Source organism: Eriocheir sinensis, chromosome 25, assembly GCF_024679095.1.
Source record: "Eriocheir sinensis breed Jianghai 21 chromosome 25, ASM2467909v1, whole genome shotgun sequence".
Lineage (NCBI taxonomy): Eukaryota > Metazoa > Arthropoda > Malacostraca > Decapoda > Varunidae > Eriocheir > Eriocheir sinensis.
The window spans coordinates 7,714,064-7,732,105 of record NC_066533.1 but is presented as its reverse complement, the minus strand read 5'-3'; the positions used below and the strand labels follow the sequence as shown (position 1 = coordinate 7,732,105).

General features: G+C 41.4%; 1 protein-coding gene across 3 annotated transcripts in view; it reads left to right on the top strand.

Moving 5' to 3' along the window:
• The first annotated feature begins 231 nt into the window (after positions 1–231).
• LOC127003284 (peroxisomal sarcosine oxidase-like) overlaps positions 232–18,042 on the top strand; it is a 55,278-nt gene continuing 37,467 nt past the window's right edge. The window contains exons 1-2 of one of the 3 annotated variants that reach the window (XM_050869745.1): positions 232–374; positions 1,802–2,075. Coding sequence is in view for 1 of the 3 variants with exons in the window: in XM_050869742.1 (XP_050725699.1) it covers positions 17,795–17,819 (25 nt within the window). In the remaining 2 variants the exon portion in view is untranslated. Of the gene's footprint in view, positions 375–1,694; positions 2,076–17,779; positions 17,820–18,042 lie in introns of those variants that run through there. The other 2 variants (XM_050869744.1, XM_050869742.1) reach the window with 2 other exon arrangements.

The window sequence follows — 18,042 nt, the reverse complement described above, 5'->3', positions numbered from 1 at the left end:
CTTCAAGGCCATTTTTTTAACATTTCGGCGCCCAAGCACACATATTTGACAAGGATTTATTAGGAGTTTGGGGCATTTTCAGGAGTAGTTTGATGGCCCTGGTAGTAGTTTAACCCTTCTTCTGTACCATGAACCTAAACAAACACTCATGAGAACACGATTGATCTCTTTGTTGACCTTCGGAAATAGTTAATGCGAGAGGAAGAAGCGACTGAGAAGACCGACATTGCCTGAAGCGTCTGTCCCTCAGCCTCGCGTCCCTCCAGGCCTCTTGCGCGGTGACTTGAGCGAGGACGGAAGTGACTGTTATCGTGTTTGTCTGTGTCTGTCTCTGGCAAGCAAGCGTGTATTAGCGGCCCGGGGCGTGCTGTGAGGTAAGTAAAGGCTCTGCAGTGTTGTATTCATGGGACAGATGTGGGTTGTGAGAAGTCGTGAGGGAGAGAATAGTGATGCTGTGTGAACCATGTGTCTGTGGCTGTCCTGGGCGTGTGGGCGTGTATCTGCGGCCCAGTGCGTATTTTTAGGTAGGAGGATGTTCCATTGCGTTTGTTGTGCCCATAGAGATATCGTGGGTCTTGTGTAGGAGTCGTAAGGGAGAGAATCGTGAAGGTTGTTGTGTGACGTATGACTGCCTGTAGCTATCCATGGCCTGCGGGGTTGTATCAGCGGCTCAGGTAAGGGAAAGTTCCATTGTGTTTGTTGTGTTCAAGGATCTATCGTGGGTAGTGAGCTGTGGGCGTGAGGGAGAGAATATAGAAAGATATTGTGAGAGCCATGACCGCCTGGGGCTATTCTAAGCGTGTGTGGGTGCATGAGCAGCTCAGCGCGTGTTTTTATAGAAATTAAGGCTCCAAGTTGTATGTTGAGAGGATAATGTAGAAAATAAAGGAGGAGGAGGAAAGGAAAATAATGAAAAAATAACGGAAAGTTGTTTTTTTAGCGACTGTATTTTCCTCCATGTTGTGTGCTGTCGTCATGGGTGCGTCGTGGGTCGTGGGCGGCGGTCGTGAGGATGAGGATAGTGGGGGCGAGGGACGCTGTGTGAGTCTCGGGGGCCAGAGTCCAGAGTGGTCCTTGTAAGACCGACTTCCTGCTCCACTTCTTCTGCTTCGCCTTCTTCGTCTCCCTCTTCTTTTTCTTCTTCCTCTTATTATTATTATTATTATTATTATTATTATTATTACTATTATGCTTCTGCTTCTTCTTCTTCTTCCTCTTTCTCTTCCTCTGTTTTCTTCTTCTTCGTCATCGTCTTCTGTTTTTCTTTGCTATTTTTCTTATTTTACCTTTTCTTCCCCTTCCCGCTCCGCTGAGTCTGTTTACCTGAATTCTAAATCTGTCTTCGTGTATACTCGCGTAAAAGTCACATTTTATGAACGATTTTAAAGGTCAAGTGTAGAGGGAGGACTTTTATATGTACACAAGATTCTTTTACTACTACTACTACTACTACCACCACTACTACGACCACTGCTACTACCACCACTACTACCACCACCACCATCACTACTACTACTACTACTACTATTACTACTACTACTACTGTTTTTACCACCTTTTTAACAGTAAAGGAGGCAACTCGAGGGAAAAATATAGAACAAACGAAAAAACCCAATGATTACTCTTTATTTTTTTTCCCCTTGAACTTCCTCCTGTACTGTAAAAAGAAATATAGAATAAAGAATTATGTTAGAGAAAGCTGTCATGTGTTGTCCTTTAAGTTCTGCTGGCTAAACGAACACTTATTTCTCGCTGTGCCTCTTCGAACTATTATCCACAGCCTTCGTTATCTTCCGTGCAGGCGCTGACGAGATTGAGGCGGTGGTGTTGTGGTGTGTCGGCGGGTGGCATCACTGACGGGGGAGTGTGTCGCGTTGATCTGCCTCGTTGCGCCTCAAGGGGAGCATTGGATGGGTTGAGCTGCCACTGAGCCCTTGATATGACCCTCCGACCGCCTCCATCATCTCTACCGCCGCCACGAACAACAGCGATACTACCACCACTACCACCGCCGTCACCCCTGCCACCACCGCCATGACCACAGCCGCAGAGAGCATCATCGCAGCACGTGAAAGGTAAGTAACAATGATCGTTTTGTCTTTTATTAGGTTTTCCATTGCGTTGTGAGACATGGCACGTCTGTTTTCCTCCATCCCTTTCAGTAAATGTGCTTTAATGCGATTTTTAAGTAATCCACACTCACTTTTTCATGTGCACGCATTAGTTTTTTTTCTTTTCGTTTTTTCCTTCTTATGTCCAGGGCCACACTCAGAAAAAGGGACACGGGCGACACCACACAACGATTGCTGCTTGTTGGCGTGTGGTTGTTTTAGGTTGGTATTATAAGACAGTTTCGCTTCTCACATCATCTATTTCTTAAGGCCAAGGAGGGGGTCAGTCGGGTTCTAATGAGTGCTTCTTGAAGTTCATGGTACAGAGGAAGGGTCAATCTACCACCAGGGTCATAAAACTACTCCTGGAAATGCCCACAACTCCTACGAAAGCCTTGTCAAATATGTGTTCTTTGGTGGCGAAATGTCTTGCAATGCGACCCTTAAGACACAGAGATTACCCGAGCCAAGGAAATTAGTGGCAACACACGACGGTTTATACTTTTTGGTGTACTGCTGATTTGTTCGACAAGGATGACACGGCAAGGCACACAAGCTGCTCGTGTAGGTCGTGGGTGACAAAAGGGGAGAGGCCTCGACACACGGCGCTGCTCAGGAAAACAGACAAGTGGGGGAGGGATCATTTTTTCTGTCCTCTCGTTCATTCTTCTGGCATCTCGTTCATTCTTCTGGCATCTCGTTCATTCTTCTGGCATCTCGTTCATTCTTCTGGCGTCTCGTTCATTCTTCTGGCCTCTCGTTCTTTCTTCTGGCCTCTCGTTCTTTCTTCTGGCCTCTCGTTCTTTCTTCTGGCCTCTCGTTCATTCGTTCTTTCTTCTGGCCTCTCGTTCATTTTTCTGGCGTCTCGTTCATTCTTCTGGCCTCTCGTTCATTCTTCTGGCCTCTCGTTCATTCTTCTGGCCTCTCGTTCTTTCTTTTGGCCTCTCGTTCATTCTTCTGGCCTCTCGTTCTTTCTTCTGGCCTCTCGTTCATTCTTCTGGCCTCTCGTTCTTTCTTCTGGCCTCTCGTTCTTTCTTCTGGCCTCTCGTTCATTCTTCTGGCCTCTCGTTCATTCTTCTGGCCTCTCGTTCTTTCTTCTGGCCTCTCGTTCTTTCTTTTGGCCTCTCGTTCTTTCTTTTGGCCTCTCGTTCATTCTTCTGGCCTCTCGTTCTTTCTTCTGGCCTCTCGTTCTTTCTTCTGGCCTCTCGTTCTTTCTTCTGGCCTCTCGTTCTTTCTTCTGGCCTCTCGTTCTTTCTTCTGGCCTCTCGTTCTTTCTTTTGGCCTCTCGTTCTTTCTTCTGGCCTCTAGTTCTTTCTTCTGGCCTCTAGTTCTTTCTTCTGGCCTCTCGTTCTTTCTTTTGGCCTCTCGTTCTTTCTTCTGGCCTCTCGTTCTTTCTTCTGGCCTCTCGTTCTTTCTTCTGGCCTCTCGTTCTTTCTTCTGGCCTCTCGTTCTTTCTTCTGGCCTCTCGTTCTTTCTTCTGGCCTCTCGTTCATTCTTCTGGCCTCTCGTTCTTTCTTCTGGCCTCTCGTTCTTTCTTCTGGCCTCTCGTTCTTTCTTCTGGCCTCTCGTTCTTTCTTCTGACCTCTCGTTCATTCTTCTGACCTCTCGTTCTTTCTTTTGGCCTCTCGTTCATTCTTCTGGCCTCTCGTTCATTCTTCTGGCCTCTCGTTCATTCTTCTGGCCTCTCGTTCTTTCTTCTGGCCTCTCGTTCATTCTTCTGGCCTCTCGTTCATTCTTCTGGCCTCTCGTTCATTCTTCTGGCCTCTCGTTCATTCTTCTGGCCTCTCGTCCTTTCTTCTGGCCTCTCGTTCATTCTTCTGGCCTCTCGTTCATTCTTCTGGCATCTCGTTCTTTCTTCTGGCCTCTCGTTCATTCTTCTGGCATCTCGTTCATTCTTCTGGCCTCTCGTTCATTCTTCTGGCCTCTCGTTCATTCTTCTGGCCTCTCGTTCATTCTTCTGGCCTCTCGTTCTTCCTTCTGGCCTCTCGTTCATTCTTCTGGCCTCTCGTTCTTTCTTCTGGCCTCTCGTTCATTCTTCTGATCTCTCGTTCTTTCTTCTGGCCTCTCGTTCATTCTTCTGGCCTCTCGTTCTTTCTTCTGGCCTCTCGTTCTTTCTTCTGGCCTCTCGTTCATTCTTCTGGCCTCTCGTTCTTCCTTCTGGCCTCTCGTTCATTCTTCTGGCCTCTCGTTCATTCTTCTGGCCTCTCGTTCTTTCTTTTGGCCTCTCGTTCTTTCTTCTGGCCTCTCGTTCTTTCTTCTGACCTCTCGTTCATTCTTCTGGCCTCTCGTTCTTTCTTCTGGCCTCTCGTTCTTTCTTTTGGCCTCTCGTTCTTTCTTCTGACCTCACGTTCTTTCTTCTGGCCTCTCGTTCTTTCTTCTGGCCTCTCGTTCTTTCTTCTGGCCTCTCGTTCTTTCTTCTGGCCTCTCGTTCTTTCTTCTGGCCTCTCGTTCTTTCTTCTGGCCTCTCGTTCTTTCTTCTGGCCTCTCGTTCTTTCTTTTGGCCTCTCGTTCTTTCTTCTGGCCTCTCGTTCTTTCTTTTGGCCTCTCGTTCTTTCTTCTGGCCTTGTTCTTTTTTTTTCTTTTGCCGGAGGAGCGTTTACGGGGCCTTTTTGTTGCTGTTATTGTTGATTGTCCTTGAGCTGCCTCTCTTGCTGAAAAAGTCACCTGGAAGCATTACAGGTAGTACTCAGGAAGATACAAAGTTTCGCCTCTCCGTCAACAGTGTGTGCCGCTTTTAAACGGTAGAGAGTCTGCAACCTCACCGTAAACCATCAGCCCAGACTGCAGGCACTTTAGATTGATGCTGTGGTCAGATGCACATATATTATTAGAGTACATATATAATACCATGCATAGACTTTAAGCTCTCCGTTCCACAGTATCACACAGGAAGGCAGGCTGCGTCTTGTGACGCCCTGCTCGCCGTTCTGCCCTTACCCTGCCCTGCCCTGTGTACACCCTTTCACAACATCCCCTGCGTCTTTTGTGCGCCAGACCTAACTCGTCTCTTCTTCGAACTAACACAATCTTACGTAAAGCATCTGTCCCCCAGGCAATATTTTCAAACATTTCGTGACTCAGGGCCGCTTTCACAGTCACCTTTGTTTGTTTTGATCGTTACCAATGAGCGGCGATCGTCGCTACCAACAAGAAATCCGCTTTCACAGTCGTCTTTCGCGGCGCTGTTTGTTTGCATCAGACATCAGTACCAGGGCAGAGATTGGAACCTCTGGTAACGGAGCTCTGGTAGCCTCGGGGCTCCCCAAGGGAGCTTACCAATGACATTAATTAGTTAATAGTATAAATTATTGCCCTCAAGTGGTTATATTTCGTTAAATGGATGTAAAAAAATATTACACAATACAGCAACACGTTGCACAGAAAACAATTAGAAGACTTTGAATGACATGAACTCACTTCACCTGCTGACAGTAAACGTCCTGCTGAGAATTTCAGTTTGATTGATTGACTGTTTATTGTTGCAAATTACACAATAAAGGAGAAGGGAGGACTTTAATACCTGTCACCATCATCCAGCTGTTATGCCTTCTTGGTCAAACTTTCGTATTATTCTTGATAGCCTCATATGTATGCAGGGGGCATACGTATCGAAATCCGCCCTGGTATATAAAGAATAAAGGTGAAGTCTGCTAAATAAATTTGAATAATGAATAAATGTAATGAATATATATATATATATATATATATATATATATATATATATATATATATATATATATATATATATATATATATATATATATAGAGAGAGAGAGAGAGAGAGAGAGGTGAAGAGTCTGTCTTGCTGACATCTGCTAAATAATAGAACTTTAATACTTGTCACCCTTATGAAATAAATTTTCACCTATGTATTACAGCGAGACGCTCCACATTTTTTCATCATATCTATTCTTCACAGTTACTTTTTATATTTATTCTTCACGTTTACTCCTTGTACGTTCATTTTTTCACATTTATCCTTCATAATCCTCCGCTCAGCTGATGTAATGTTGACATTTCCCGCCGCTCCGGCATTCCAACACTGCCGAATCATGCGCCTTCGTGTTGTCATGATCGTCACCACGCTGGTAGTCGCCGATACCACGAAAACAGCGACTGTGAAAGCGGATCCAGGCGATGGTAATGGCTGCTACCAGGATGGTAGGGCCTTTGGTTAGGGTGCGTACCAGACGACTGTGAAAGCGGCCCTTACACTCCCTCATTTGATAACGGCCAGCATTCTCTTGGCCTTGCATTTGATATGGCTTTGGTAAGGATTGGGGGTAGTTCCATGGGTAGTTTAATGAGTCTAGTGACAGCAGTGATGGTTTGACAAGGCCTCTGCAATATGAAAATGAAAAACACTCATGACAACCCGACCAGTCTCCTTTGTGGCCTTTGGAGCTAGTTGTTTTGAGAGCAGAAAGTGTCTCAGAATACGGGTTCAGGCTTTTTAATGCTTCCCTTGTGTACTTTTAGCATCCTCTTCCTCTCACGCCGCATTGGAACCACGCTCACGTCATCTGTTGGACGTAGACATAACCTCCGATTGTTTCTTTTTTTAATGTGACGATCAGAAGCCAGAGTGTAGTGCGCTTCCTCGCCGCCTCTGTTTGTATTCAGTTTAGATAGGCCTAATACTCTCTCTCTCTCTCTCTCTCTCTCTCTCTCTCTCTCTCTCTCTCTCTCTCTCTCTCTCTCTCTCTCTCTCTCTCTCTCTCTCTCTCTCTCTCTCTCTCTCTCGCGGTAGGTAATTAAAGATCTCCTGAGTCTGTAAGTCGAGGAGGTAAAGAGGGAATATTAAACAGTGAATCAATTAGAGCCTTAATCACCTTATTAAATCGTTAGGCAAACACGTGGTCGCCCGCCTTGTCGTTTGTGAGTGATTTGTGGCCGTTATTAATATTAGGAGAGAGAGGGGTAAGGAGGGATAATTGATGCTGGAGAGAACGTGTGTGTATGTGTGTCTGTGTGTGTGTGTGTGTGTGTGTGATGATTGATGTTAGGGGGGGGGAGAGAGAGAGAGAGAGAGAGAGAGAGGGGGGGGGGGGGCCGGCCAGTAAATCATAATATTCGTAGAGGCTAACAAGATAATGGACACCTTTTTTCCGGTCCATTATACGCAGAAACGCTTTTCAGCCTTCAGCGGAACTAACTAATACAAAAAATTTAGAAAAACTGAGACCATCGTAGAATCTAACAAGACAAAATACATAAACAGTTTTTTCAATTCCTTTAAAACATCGCAACGCATTTTTACTTTTTTTTTCTAGCATATCAACGGAACTAAATACGAGAAAAGTAACGGAAAAAATAATACCGTCCCAGAAGCTAACAAAAAAGAAACGATGCACCTTTTATTTGCCTTTTAATACACAGGGACACGTTTTTCTCTTAGTCTTTCAACGGAACTATACACGTAAAAAAGTAATAGAGAAAATAAAAGCAGTTAGGTAAAATATAAATACACCTTTTTTAACCTTTCAGTACACGGAATCCCACTTTTCCTTTATTTATATTTATTTTATCGTTTCAACGGAACTGGATACAAATAAATAGAACAAACAACACCATCATAAAAGGTAACAAAAAGGGAAAGGTACACTTTTTCGACCTTTTTAAAAACAGAGGAACCAGGGTTTTTTTTTTTAACCCTTACAGAGGAACTATAAACGCATACTTAAAAGGAAAAATTAAAACAAGCTAAAATAAAATGCACATATACCTTTTCCGACCTATGCTTTATTTTTAGACCGGAACGCATTTATTTTACCCCCGCAAGGGAACTGGACACGAAAGAGTAAGAGGAACACAAGAGGAAGTGGAAGAGGATGAAAGAGGCAAGCGTTGGCAATCCCAGCTGGCGGATCCTCTCATGTTTATTTTCTGTTGTTCTAAGTGCATTATCCTCCCGACCTCTTCCTTATTCTCTCTCTCTCTCTCTCTCTCTCTCTCTCTCTCTCTCTCTCTCTCTCTCTCTCTCTCTCTCTCTCTCTCTCTCTCTCATCTTCATCTCTGTATCTCTCTTTGTTTACTTAACCTCCTTGTTGTTTTCTCTCTTCAGCCTCCCTCTTTGTTTCCTGTTTTCCTCTTCCCCTTTTACTCTCTTGCTGTCTTTCTACTTTCTCTGTCTCTCCTTTCTTTGTCTTTTTCCTTCTTTCTTCCTGGTTTGTCTTCCTATTGTTATCTCTTTTTTTTCCCTTTCTTCTCCCTAATTCCCTCCTTTTCTCCCTCCTTTTTACCTCTATTCTCTTCATGTCTTTGTATCTCTCCTTTCTCTTTCTCTTCCTGTCATTTTACTGTCTTTCCCACGTTATCTCCATTATGCCTCTTTTTTTTCCTTCCCCGTATCTTTTGTCAGTTCTCTTGCGCTTGTACGGGGGCAGGGGGTTAGTTGAAGGTTTTAGTGGAGTTTTGGCGCACATTAAGAGAAAGATAAGGAAAGATTAAGCAAGGAAGGAGGCAGAGGCAACGTAAACACACTACTTTCTTGGTCATAAACTTTGCTGCAGATTTCGTTATTCTTATTCATGTTTTCGCTGAGGCTTGTGTAGAACTTTTACTATTGTGAGTGTTGCTGGTAATTTTTTTTTTTTTTCTTCTGATTAATATATAATTATTTGTTATCGTCGCTATCTTCATATCTCACTTTGCGCCCGTATCTCTTCATTTGTGTTGTTGTTGTTGTTGTTGTTGTTGTTCTTATACTGCTTGTTGCTCTTGTTCTTGTTCCTCTTGCTCTTCTTCTTCACGTTTTTTTTTTTTTTTATTTGTTAGTTGTTTTCGTTTTATTATTATTATTATTATTATTATTATTATTATTATTATTATTATTATTATTATTATTATTATCATTATCATTATCATTATCATTATTATTATTATTATTATTATTTACGACTACAATACTTTTCTCCTCCTCATCCTCATCATCCTCATCATCATCGTCATCATCATCATCATTATCATCATCACCATCATCCTCATCATCATCGTCATCATCACCATCATCATTATCATCATCACCATCATCCTCATCATCACTCTCCTCCTGCATTGCTTCGGGCCTCAAAACTACATCAACACAGAGAGTAATACCAGAAAACAGCTGCATCGGGCGTAGCACAAGGAAGGTTATTAACACCTGCCCCGTCCATCCGTGCTTATTATAATTATGTATAGCCATTAGCAGTCCATTGTCAGGCTCGGTAATGGGGAATGAGACTGAAAATTCGTTCGTATGCATACCAGCGTGACCCTCCAGTGAGCCTTAATATATGGAACGGTGCGAAGGTAAATGGGAAACGTCATTCACCGCCATCATCGATTAATCCGTTTGTCTTTTTGTCGTAATGATAAGCTTGGAAAACGTTATTATATTTGTTCGCTCGCATATTAATGAAAAAAAAAAGGAGTTATTTGCTGATAATTGAACAGGGAGTTTTGTCGTGTAATCTACTTTATGGAGGTGAGATACGATGGTTGTGTCGCTGTGTTTGTGTTTGGCTGCGGAAATTAAATGTTCCCTCTCGTGTGGAAATGTAAAACAGCGTCTATTTTTGTGGTTTTCTTTATTATAGGGTGAGTTTTTAGGACGGTTTCTTTTTTCTTATAGTTTGTGGTTTCTTTCTTCTTTTCTGTTTTTCTTTACTCCTTTCTTGATTTTTGTGTCTGCAAAGTTTTTCTCTCTCTCTCTCTCTCTCTCTCTCTCTCTCTCTCTCTCTCTCTCTCTCTCTCTCTCTCTCTCTCTCTCTCTCTCTCTCTCTCTCTCTCTCTCTCTCTCTCTCTCTCTCTCTCTCTCTCTCTCTCTCTCTCTCTCTCTCTCTCTCTCTCTCTCTCTCTCTCTCTCTCTCTCTCTCTCTCTCTCTCTCTCTCTCTCTCTCTCTCTCTCTCTCTCTCCCCCCAACATGACGCAAAAAAGTATCTGCAGAGTGCTTGTTTGACCTTTCGAACAGAGAGAGAGAGAGAAACTTGAAAAATAATGCAAAGATACATAAAAGAAAGACGATGACAGACAGACAAGCGAACAAAGAAAAAGAAACCAAAAGATGCATCAAACAGACTGCCGACTGACGGACTTGCTGACTGACTGAATAATTAACTGACTGACCAATTGACTGACTGACTGACTAACTAACTAACTAACTAACTAACTAACTAACTAACTAACTAACTAACTAACTAACTTACTAACTAACTGACTACATGTATGATTGACTGACTGACTGACTAACTAACTAACTAACTAACTAACTAACTAACTAACTGACTACATGTATGATTGACTGACTGACTGACTGAATAACTGACTGACCGACCAACCAACTATATTTGACACACGACTAACTTCAACTTCCTGACGAACAAACAGAACCAGGCCCCAAAAAATTAGGAATCTACTCTTACTCAGGTGAACTAACGAGTGTGTGAAGTCATTAAAGGTACGCGGCGGGGCGGCTACTCAGGTACGCCGCGCTGCAAATTGGTAAAAGATTAGGAGGAAATTTCACTATGTAGATTTTCGCGAGTTAATTTAGCCGCTCATAACTACGCCAGCTTTGATTAATGCATGAATATATTATGCAAATGTGTTATTAAATTAGAAAGTAATCATGAAACTCATATATATTTTTTCTTGCCTTTCTACTACCCAAATATGTCTCTCTCTTCACTTCCCTCGCCTCCTTCTGCTTCTCTTTCCTCCTCTTCCTCATTTCCCATTACTAGCTTTTTCTCTCCTCCATTTTTCCGTACTCTTTAATCATCTCCAATGCCTTCCTGTCTCACTTCCTTTTCCTCTTTTCCTCTTCCTCTTTTCCTCTTCCTCCTTTTCCCTCTCCTCTTGCTTCTGTTTGTCCTCCTCCTTTTCTGCCAACCTCTCTTCCTCTTTCTCTAATTTCCTCTTTCCTCCTTCCGTCATTCCCTTTCTCTCTTACTTCCTGTTTTCTCTTCTTCCTCCTCCTCCTCCTCCTCTTCCTCTTTCCTTTACTCTGGCAGACTTCCTCTCTCATTTGGTCCTTCTCTTTAACCCTATCTTCGCTTCTCTTAATTTCCTTTCCTCTTACTGTACTTTCATCTTTTTCACCTTCCCTCTTTTGTGTTTTTCTTTTTCCTCTTCTTCCTTTTCTATTATCAGCCTCCAGTTAATCTTCTTCGTCCCCTTATTCTCACTTTCTCTCCCGTCTCCCTTCTTTCCTTCTCCTCTTTTCCTCTCCCCTCTTTGACCTCTTCGTCTCCTCCTCCTCCTCCTCCTTTTCTCCTTCCTCCATAAGTCTCTCTCTCTCTCTCTCTCTCTCTCTCTCTCTCTCTCTCTCTCTCTCTCTCTCTCTCTCTCTCTCTCTCTCTCTCTCTCTCTCTCTCTCTCTCTCTCTCTCTCTCTCTCTCTCTCTCTCTCTCTCTCTCTCTCTCTCTCTCTCTCTCTCTCTCTCTCTCTCTCTCTCTCTCTCTCTTTAATCTCCTTCGATCTACTCCTTTCTTTTTCTTTCCTACTAATTCTTTTCCGCTCTTTCTTCCCACCGTCTTTTCCTTCCTTTCTTTACTTCCCTTTCCTTATCCTGACATCTTTTCCCTTCCATTTTTTTCATTTATTATCCTCTTCCTTTTTCTTTGTCCCTTTTCGTCTTTCCTTCCATTCACATTTTTATCTCTTCTCTTCTTTTTGTGTCCTCTCTTTCTTTTCCCATTCCTTTTTCTTTTTCTTTATTTTCGATGCCATTCCCTTCTCCTCACACAATGTTTTTTTTTCCATTCTCTTGACACATGCAGTCTTTAGTTTTATCCCTTTTCCTTCTTCTCCATTTCCATCTTTTTTTTTCTTCCATTTCCCAGTCATTCGTATTTTCGTCGACTCTAATATTCTAGTTTTCTCCTTTTCTTATTTTTTTCCTCTCTTATTTCTTCCACTTTATTGGTCACCTCTCCATTTATCAGTTCACATAATTATCATCACCTTTCCTTCCTATCTTGTTTATCCGCCTCCTCTTCCTTTCCTTCTTCTCTTCTTTATACGAATCTTACTTTTCCCTACTACATTTATCTTTTCAAGTATCATCTGACTCGTCCTTTTCCGTTCTTTGCATCCTGTTTTCCTCCTCCTCCTCCTCATCATCATCATCATCTTTCTTCTTTTCCCCATTTTCATCTTTTATTTTCCTCCTCCATTTTTCTCTTTATTTATCAACTATCCTCTTCTCCTTCCCTTCGCGCCCTTTTTTTCCTTCTTCTCATATTTCTCTTCCTCCTCTTAAAACAGTCTTCCTCTTGTTTCCATTATTCCTTTTTTATCTTCCTCGTCCACTTCTGACTTTTATCACAGTCTTTCATTTTTTTCCTTTTCATTGCTTCCATCTGTCCTTCACTTTCTCCTTTCTCCGTTTTTACTTTCTTATTTTTTTCGTCATATATTTTTTTTCTTAAAGTTTCCATCTTCCTCGCGTCACTTTTCATTTGCTTACGTCTTTTTACTTATTTCTTTCCTTACTTTATTTTCACTTTTCCTCCCGTCTCTCTCTCTCTCTCTCTCTCTCTCTCTCTCTCTCTCTCTCTCTCTCTCTCTCTCTCTCTCTCTCTCTCTCTCTCTCTCTCTCTCTCTCTCTCTCTCTCTCTCTCTCTCTCTCTCTCTCTCTCTCTCTCTCTCTCTCTCTCTCTCTCTCTCTCTCTCTCTCTCTCTCTCTCTCTCTCTCTCTCTCTCTCTCTCTCTCTCTCTCCTTCGTCCTCTCATTTTTTTTTTATCCTCTTCAACCCACTCAAACCTTCCTCCTCCTCTTCCTCCTCCTCCTCCTCCTCCTCCTCCTCCGCCATTATTTACACAATATCTTTGGTATACAAAACATCTCGTACTCACACACTTTCCTACACACAGTTTCGTACACAAATCTTGACACACACACACACACACACACACACACACACACACACACACACACACACACACACGTACACGCACACACTTAACATTAATATTTCACCAACAGGATTATTTTTTATTATGAATAATAAGACCGAAACAGAAACCGAGACCAAGACCAAGAATATAAGAGAACCGAATCACAACAAAAACCAAAAGTAAAAAAAAAAAAGGATAAAGAAATAAAAATAATAAATTCCTCGGGCTGAATAATTTTAGACTACAAAGTATCCTGAGGGGTTAAAAATTTATTGTAGCCCACGTTCTTTCTTCCTCCTCCTCCTCCTCCTCCTCCTCGTCCTCCTGTTCCTCCTCCTCTTCTTCCTCTTCTCGCTCATGAGGTGTCTTCGGAAGATTTGCCGCCTCGTTTCGCCCCCAAATGCTCGCAGTCAGTCGAAATTGGACGAATGACGAAGAAAATTGGTCAATATGAGGCGGAGCGAGAGTGATCTGAGGGACCGTGATGGCCGAGAGAGAGAGAGAGAGAGAGAGAGAGAGAGAGAGAGAGAGAGAGAGAGAGAGAGAGAGAGACGAAAAGGCAGACAAATACAAGCAGACAGACAGAAAAGCAGAAAAAGAGAGAGACAGACATATATAAGGAGATAGACAGACAAGCAAATAGATGGATAGGCAGCAAGCATACAGAGACAGACAGATAAACAGGCAGACATAGAAAACAGACAGACGGATACAGAGAGGCAAACACACGCAGTCAGAAAGAGACATACATACAAACAGATAAACCGATGGATAGACAGACAGACACCGACGTACAGACAGCCAGGGAAGTAGGCTCCAGGAATCATCGTCCAATCAAAGCGACACAGGTACGGAGCGAGGAGCCTCCTGTACAAATGAATACAAAATAGGATGCAGGTGCGCGTGATGGCCAAGCGTGTTACCTGAGCCCCGTCTAATTAGCGGCCCGACGAGGGGACTCCAGGCCTGAGAGGTGAGAAGCCTGCTAATTAGAGAGGGGCCGGGCAGGTGTTTGACTCACCTGAGTGGTCGGTCTGCGCGTCAATCATATGCTATTGAATCCCTTTATTAATACACTCGCACGCTGATTGGTTTGGGTCGCGTGTAGGTGGATGTTCTGAGTCTTATTTACGATTGTCTCCGTTTTATGATTTCTTTGGGAGTTGCATTTGTTTTATAATTGTTCGATCATGTGCTGTTAGATCCTTATTATATCGCCATACACAGGTAGATTGGTTAAGGTCGCGTATAGATGAACACTGTGATACTTTTACTCGATTTTCTCGGTTGTTTTAAAATTTCTTCGGGGTTTTCATTTGTCTGATAAGTCATTTGGTACTTGGTTGTTTTGCAAGTACACACAGGTAGACTGGTATGGCTCGCATTTATCAAGGTTAAGTTATTTATACTTTGTTCACTATATTATTTTTCTTATATCCCTTTTTATGAATCTTGTGTTACCGGATGCAGTGACGACGTATGAACTTTTGGAGTAAAGAAAACACAAGCGGAGAAGATGGACGCAGCTAAAGAAAGAATATTAAAGCGATTGTGGGTGGGAAGAAGAGTTCATACGATAAGAAGTTAACGAATTAGAGGTCAAGTTACGATGGGAGAAAAAAAATACAACTAAAGAAAGCATAGTAAAGAGATTGCGTGTGGAAACGAGAGCTGGAAAGACAAGAAACGAATGAAGTAGAGGCACAGTGAAGATGGGAAAGGTATCAAAGAAGATGCAAAAAAAGAGTGATGATAGCTATAGACACGTCATGAGATAGGATAAAGAGGACATAGGAAGAATAATAATGCACATGTACTTGAGAGGAAAGAAGAAAAAGAGGAAGACCACAGTTATATCCTCCTCTTCCTCCTCCTTGTCCTCCTCCTCCTTGTCCTCCTCCTCCTCCTCCTCCTCCTTACTTCACATCGACCTGACCTCAAATAACACTCCTGACCTCCTTTCCTGACCTGACCCCACGTGCTTCATATGATTTCCTCGCCGCTTGAAAACGTAATGGTCAGAATCGCCCTCTCTAACACGCCCAGAGAGGAAGGTTCTAAGTAGCAAAAGGTCGGGTGTTCGAGGCTCCGTTCAGCTCCGTAGCAAGTTGTAGCCTCAAGGAAAATGGAGGGTATTGGAAGGCAGACTGGTAGAAATTGAAATAGAAGGGAAAAGGTTAAAAGTTAGATTGTATGATTTCGAGTTTTCTATTTTTTCCCCTGTTCCATTTTTTTCCTTCTCCCCCTTTTTCGTTTTGCTTTGATCCTGGTGTTTTTTTGTGTTTTTTTGCTCTATGCCTCCATGTTTTTTTTTTTCTCTTCCTTCTCACTTTCTTTTTTTTCTTATCTGTTTTTCTCTTTTGCTTTAATCTTTCAAGTATTTTTAAAGTAATCTTTTAATATTATTACTATTTTTCTGATTTTATTTATCTGCTTTTTGTTTTTTTCCTTCTCATTTTAGTTTTTTTAGTTTTTTTTAAGTTCTCTGGTTCCTTTTTTCCCTTGACATATATCTGGTTTATTTTTTCTTTCTCTCTTTTTCCTTCGTAATCATTAAATTTCCTTTTCTTCTCTCTGTCTTCTTTTATTATTTATCTGCTTCTTGTTTTCCTTCCTTCTCATTTTAGTTACTTTTTTTGTTCTCTGGTTCCTTTTTCCTTGTCATATATCCTGTTTATTTTTTTCTTTCTCTCTTTTTCCTTCGTAATCATTGAATTCCCTTTTGTTCTATCTGTCTTCTTTCATCTTTTTATTTTTCGAGTTTTTTTCTTTTCTGCAAACTTCAGTTCATACATTTTTCAAGGTCTTTCCGAGTAATACCGTTTTGTGTTTTTCAGTCTCACCTTGGCAGTCTATAACTTTTTCATTCACTCCTGACCCCTTTCTCATATTTACACCCTTGACCGTCCCCCTCTTTGCTGCCATGGATTTTTTTTATTCTTTTTCTTTCGTGTCCTATTTTTAGCCTCATTCCTCTTGGTATAAACGTATCCCTTTTCATCCTCTATAAATCTGTTTTCGTCACTTAACTTATTTTCTTTTCACTTGTACTTATTATTCATTTATGTATTTTCTGTTCTTTTTCTTTAGTTTTATATGTTTTTCGCTTAATCTGTCTCTAGGTACCAATGTGTTTATTTTCATCCTTTCCTCTGTTTCACTTCTTGCTGTATTGCTGTTGTTGTTTACAGTTTTGCTTTTGCTTTTTTTTTCTTTTTTCTTTCAGTTTCTTATTTTTCGCTTAAACTGTCTACTTACAAATGCAATTCTTTTCATCCATTATAAAGCCTACTTCCTCTTTGTTTTACCTCGCCGTTTTTCTTTCATTTGTACGTATTTGTATATTTTTATTCTTCTCTCTTTTTAGTTTCATTATTTTCACTATAGGTACAAATGTATTTCTTTTCAACCAATAGTATTCCTTCTTCCTCTTCTTTTATTTTTTACTGTATTATCTTTTCATTTTTTTTAATTATTTTACTTCCATTTTTAATTTATACTTTTCATTTATATTTTATTTTATATTACTTTAGTTTTTTTCTCTCTCTTTCCTGGCTCAAGTAAAAGTCTTTATTTATACGTTGTGTTTCTCTTGCATTTTTTTTTCCTCTGTTTTTTTTTCCTTTCTAGTATTTCTCTTCATTTTTCATCTTCCTATATTCCTCCAGTTTACGTTTTAAGCTTTTCTCTCTTACTTTCTCCATCTCTTGTCACTCGAACTTACTCTCTGTATTTGCAATGTATATGTCTTTCCTTTCTCCATTATGTTCTTTGCTCCTTCATTTTAAGTCTCTGTCTAACACTGCCTAACTCCTAATTACTTTCATTCACCCCTTCTGTACTTTCCTGCCCTCTCTTCATGGGTCACTCCTACCTACTCTTTGTATTTGCGATATAATTCTCTTTCCTTCCTTCCTTTGTTCTTTGCTCTTTCATTTTGCCTCTGCCTAACACTGTCTAACATCCGATATCTTTCATTGACCACTTCTCTACTTTCCTACTTTCTCTACGTCTCACTCTTTTCTCTCTCTTCCTCTCTCACTCTTCCTAATAGCATTCCTTCACCCATTCTGTTCCTAATTTCCTTTTTTTCATGTCTCACTCTCTTTTCTTGTTCTCTTCCTCGTTCCTCTGTTGGCCCGTCTAACACCTAATCTCTTTCCTTCTCCCCTTCTGTACTTTCTTTCCTTCTCTTCATATCACCCTTCTCTCTTCTGTAGCTCCCTTCCTTCTTTTAATGTCTCCCTTCCAATTTCTGTACCTTCCTTTCTTCTCTTCAAATCTCATTCTGTCCTTTACTGTATCTTCGCTCGTCTCTTGATCCGCCAAAAAACTTATACTGTTGAAGTTAGTGAAGAAGTTATTTAAGTTTCCCATGTAAAGTACAGTTTCTTTAATTACTCCTCCACATATTTTTTATAAATCCAGCAGTTTAAGCTGAAATTACTGAATCCATTATTTTCCTTTATTATAATTAATTTCATTTAGTTTCTGTAAATCATGTTTTGTATTCTTAGTTGAACTGAGACAGGTATATATTTGCCTTTCTCGGGTTTTGTCTGTACAAGTTCCTGTCGTTGAAAATAAATACGTCTTAGCAAGAAGAGCGAGATCAAGCCGCCAGCAGCCTGTCTCTATCCTCCGTTCACCTCCAGATCTTAGCCACGGTGTTGATAATTTCAACAAATACCTTTGCTTGACTACTTCCGCACTATCCTCCCGTCTGCTCATGTCTCCCTCTCTTCTTTCCCGTCTCTACGTTCCTCTTTTGGCCCTCTGTAGCCTCAAATCCACGTGAATGCACCTGGCTCTAGTGATCTCAGGTAATTATTATCTCATTAAGGTCGTCTCGCCTCGCTTCGCCTTGCCGGTCCCTCCTCAGTGAGCGTGTTATTACCAGCCTGCTTGTATGTTCTCCCTATTTTGTTTGGTTCGTTCACGGCTTCGATTTTCTTTTGTTTTTAGTTTTAGGAGCAAGGGTGGGAGCGTTTATTAGTGGTGTTGGTTTCTAGTGTTTATGTAGGGTTTTTTTTAGTTCACCCTGTT